This window comes from Lepus europaeus, chromosome 22, assembly GCF_033115175.1.
Source record: "Lepus europaeus isolate LE1 chromosome 22, mLepTim1.pri, whole genome shotgun sequence".
NCBI classification, from domain to species: Eukaryota; Metazoa; Chordata; class Mammalia; order Lagomorpha; family Leporidae; genus Lepus; species Lepus europaeus.
The window spans coordinates 14,005,911-14,010,872 of NC_084848.1; the positions used below are offsets into that span (position 1 = coordinate 14,005,911).

Genomic DNA, 4,962 nt, shown 5'->3' on the forward strand with positions numbered 1-4,962 from the left:
TTGCACGCTGCTCTCATCAGCCAGTCACAGAAATGGCCACGGGAAGGCCTCTTCCAGCGTCCACAGAGCGAGCCACCACAGAGAGCACAGGGCCAGAAAATGGTCTTTGTGGAAGTCCTGTGGGGCTGCGGCAGCAGGAAGTGGGTCTGTGGGGGGGAGCGAGAGTCCGTGGCAGTAGGGAGGATGCGGGAGTCCTTCCTTCCGGAGTTGGGAGGGACTTCAGGGTCAGCGTCCGTCCCCGGAACAGCTGGAGGAGTGCTGGTGTTTGTGGAGCAGGGACATGCGGGAGAAGGTGCGGGAGCACCTCTCGCATGGGTACTTCTTGACGGCCAGGTGGGTCTGCAGGTGCGCCCGCAGATTGGAGCGGTCGGCGAAGGCGCGGCTGCAGTGCGAGCAGGAGAAGGGCTTCTCGCCGGTGTGCGTGCGGACATGGCACTGCAGCAGCCAGGGCCTGGAGAAGGCCTTGCCGCAGGTGCCACAGACGGTTGGCAGGGCGTGGCTCCGGGAGTGCCCCTGGAGCGCGCCCAGGCTGCCAAACTCCTTGTAGTAGTCTTTGCAGCCCAAGGCCTTGCGGGGCTGGGGGTCCTTGGCCGCCCAAAGCCGGCCTGGCTGCACGGGCAGTTGGCCCGAGGCCGGGATGGCGGCACAGGCCTCAGTGTCCAGAGGAGAGGCTGCGGTGGAGGGGGACGAGGAAGGAGCCGACGACGGCAGGCTGCGCTCCTCTGACAGGGTGGTCAGCCCAGCCGCGGGGCGCGCCTGGGGCTGACGGGAGGCAGGGCCCAGCGGCGTGGCCTGGGAGGCCAGGAGAGAGTCCCAGATGAGTGTGGGCAGGGCGGCCGAGGGGCTGAGGAGCACGGGGGCTGGCAAGGCCGCCCGCAGGTGGGCCGGGTCGCAGGGCCCCCGGGAGGCGAACCCTGCAGAATGAGAGTCTGGCAGCTGGCTGTAGTTGGGCTTTGGGCGGCAGGCCTGAGGCCTCCTGACGAGGAAGGAGCGCGGCATGATGGCGGAGCTCGCTGGCGCCAATGGCGCGCAGGGGCCGCTGGGAGCTGCGCGCGAGGCACTGTGGGTGGGCGCCGTGTCCGGGTCCTGGTTTGTAGACTTGTGTAGATGGATTCTTTTGTAAAGTTAGATGGTCGTATGCGTATCATCATTTCCTCCAAGGATTTGTATTGATCGAGACTACAACTCACCTTGATGTTTCAATCTGAGGCATTTTTCTTCAGTCCCTGGGTATTGAATGTCATCTTTCACTGTTTTCTTCTTCTGTAAATGTTATTAGATGTACATTAGATGGCTTCATTTAATTCACTGCATGTTTGAACCTCTTGTTCGTATTGTCCATCTCTTCATATGCCTGGTTAGGATGGTGTCCATAGCAATGCCTTCTGTCTCTTAACTTTTGTCTTTTGTTGCGTCTTCTCGTCGATGCTTGTGTTTTTCACTTGTGCCGGCTTACTGAGGTCTGTTGAAAATCTGTTTTAAAAAAATCAAGGGGCAATTGTGTCTCCGGGGTTTAAACCTCCACCTGGCTCATGGGGATCCCATATAGGACTGCCTGGTTCCAGTCCTGGCTGCTCCCCTTCTCCGCCAGTACACTTCTGACTCCACTTCCTGCCAGTGCACCTGGCAGATGGCCTAAGTACTTGCGTCCCTGTTAGCCACGGGGGAGACCTGAAGGGGTTCTTGGCTATTGCAGCCATTTGGGAAGTGAACCAGCAGATGAAGGTATTTCCCTCTGTCTCTCCCTCATCTCTCTCTCACTCTGCCTTTCAAAATTAATTAAACAATTTAGCGTCCTATCCTTTGTGTCTTTATTTGTCCTTTTTTGCATCTTATTGATTTTTAAAAAAGATTTATTTATTTATTTGAAAGTCAGAGTTACACAGAAAAAGGAGAGGCAGAGACAGAGGTCTTCCATCTGCTGGTTCACTCCCCAATTGGACGCAATGGCTGGAGCTGTGCCGATTCGAAGTCAGGAGCCAGGAGCTTCCTCTGGGACTTCCCATGTGTGTGCAGGAACCCAAGGACTTGGGCCGTCTTCTACTGCTTTCCCATGCCTTAGCAGAGAGCTGGATCAGAAGTGGAGGAGCCGGGTCTCGGACTGGCACCCATATGGGATGCTGGCACTGCAGGCCATGGCTTTACCCGCTACACCACAGTGAAGGCCCTGCATATTATTGATTTTAAGCCTACCAAATTTAGGTATTGAAGTTCTTGGAATGCCAGTTCTATTTACTGCAACCAGTGGTTTTAATTGGGATGACATATGTCTTGTGATTTTTAAACTTTTGATTGTGAGCTTACCTTCGGTGGGGGTTTATTTCTCTACAGGAGTCTTAGGTATTTGGGGATGTGTGAAAATCTCCAGAACAAGTTTGTGTTTTTTTCTGTGAAACCTAAAACTTTTCACTGTTCCATGACCAGTTTTGATGTTAATTTCTCAGCTTGATCTTTCTGAACCAGGTACTTAAGGTGAATTGGTATCTCACATTTATTACATTGTAAGCTGGTTGGTATGATTTAACATAAAATACATTTTCTCCTGATTCAGAGCTAGTGTGGTGGTGACAAGGAGGCAAAACTTTGCTTACTAAACAAGACACTTGCCCACTTGGCCTGTGTCTCCTCTGTAGTTCCAGTCTTTGTTTCTTGTTGCTTCCATGTCAAAGTTGTAGGACATTATTTCATTGTTACACCACTGGACTTGTCTATACGACTACTGTCTAGAATGGCATTTTAATATTTTTCTTTCCTAGCTGGTGCCTACACATTCTTTGTAGTGTGAATTGCATGCCATTTCTTGTTCTGGAAATCTTCCCATGACTCTAGTTTGAATCTGAGGCCTATCCTAGATGTTTCAGAACCTATGTATGTTTCTTTCATACTCCTTGTCATAGTGTATCCCAGTGATTTCCTTGTTTGTAGTTTGATTCACACCAGACTACAGAACAAAGATGCTTAAAGGTAGGGACCATGTCTGATTTATTTTTGCATTCTATCTTTTGATTAATGACAGTTATGCTTTATTGTCTCCTTAAAACTGATTAAAAGAATCTTGGAATCTAGTTTCACCAAGTGTTGCCATGAAAGGATAGTAATCCGTAGACAAGTTGACCAGCTGTAGGGTTGTTGGAATAACTCAGGAAACAGAAGTCAACACACTTGCACTGGGATATAGAGAGGGTATGAATTCTAAGATGCTTGAAAAGTATCTTCAGCAGCATTTGGGGTTAAAGGAGAAGCAGAATTCAGAAGTTTTCTCATTTTACTGGTGAGAACTCTAGTGTGTTGTGATACAATTAATTGAGAAAGGAAATCATTCAGAGAACAGGTTTGGCCAGAGGTAGATTTTGGAAAGGGGAGCAAATGGCCTTCCCTTTGAATACAATGCTTTGAAAATATTTACAGAAGAATGTAGTCAGGGAGCACTGGGAAATGCTGGTCATAGTTCAGAGGGATGGTTGCAGCTCGGTAGTAACTGTTGCCACATAAGTGGTGGTTCGAGACATGGAAATAGAAGTACTTTTCCAAAGGGGCCATGACACATAAAAAGAGAAGGCACAACAATTGGGTTCTAGAGTAGACTAAAGTGTTCAGGTGGGCAGAAGGACAAGAATCTAGTAAGAGGAGATGAGTTTTTAAGGACACCAGAGGAGACCCAGAGGAGAGTGTTCTGCCAGAAGGCATGGGAAAAGAGAATGTCAATAAGAGATATGGGTTCAACTGGCTTAAATTTATGTGTGCTGATTTTAGCTCTCAGTGGTCAATGCTGAGTAAGTTTGAAGGCAGAATTTATAGGTCCTGTCTTTGCGATCCTGTATACTCCCTGTGGCATTTCTCGCACAGTACGATACCATAAAATTACACATTCATGAGTGAATTTCTAAAGGGCATAAAGAGCCTAGTTTTACACAGGCTTTGGAAACATTGTTCAACAGGTTAATTGTAAAGACAGAGGGTGTGTAATTAAATTACACCTCCTTGAAGGCATTTAGGTCTGTTGAATTAGACTCACATCTCAGCTTGGCCTAACTTGTTTCGCTGTAATGTCACTCACTTAACACTCATTCAGGTTCAAGCCGTGGGATCCTCCTTACTGCTCTCTGTGGGGATCCAGAGTTAATGTAGACCAATATACCTCTGTCTGCAAAGCCTTTCTCTTCATCATAACTTGCTGATTATTACTTTAAATTCTGCCTCTATACTGGAGGCTTTCTGGATTTCTCCAGCCAAGATTAATCTTCTGAATTTCCATAATTTCTTGTCTGCAATACTCATACCACACTGTGTATGGTATATGTGTGTGTGTGTGTGTGTTTTAATGTGTACATGTGTTTTATGAATGTTTCCACTCTCACTCTTATTCCATGGATGGTAGACACCAAACCATCTTCACCTTGGCGGCACCAAAATATCCAGTTCAGTGACTTTTGGATAAAGATGTTTGGTTTAGAGCTGATAAATAGATGAATGGAGGAATGTGAGGGTGGAGTGCTTTAATCTTATGGTGGGGTTTAACTTTAAGGCAGTTAATGTGTGGGGTGCAATGGGGGTGGGAGGGTCCCAGAGAGTGTCACCATGGGGACAACCATATTGAGACTGGAGACTGTGGCCCTGCAAGAGCTGGGCTGGAAGATTTTATTTCAAGTGAAAGCCATACACCTTAGGTGTCAGAATGAGGGATGCTCTGTTGAGACTTTCTGTGGATCTGCCCTGGCAGAAGTTCAGCCACTCTTAACATAATTGCAGTGTATCATGGGTAGCCAGAAAAGGGGATACACATGCATATACTTCTAAAAATGAATATGTAATTTTTAAAAGATTTATCTCAGAGTCTCCCATAGATGAATGAAGCCCTGCAGTTCAAACTCGTGTATTAGAGGAAAGCCAATGTGATGGTTAGTTTTATGTGTCAACTTGATTGGGTTGTGAAGATTAAATATTATTTCTGAATGTGCCTGT

At 47.4% G+C, this 4,962-nt stretch overlaps 1 protein-coding gene across 1 annotated transcript; it reads right to left on the bottom strand.

Moving 5' to 3' along the window:
- Positions 1-225: 225 nt before the first annotated feature.
- On the bottom strand, positions 226-999 carry LOC133751638 (zinc finger protein SNAI1-like). The gene has a single exon (XM_062181818.1). The coding sequence runs from the start codon at positions 997-999 to the stop codon at positions 226-228; it is 774 nt and encodes a 257-aa protein (XP_062037802.1).
- Between the last annotated feature and the right edge of the window lie 3,963 nt (positions 1,000-4,962).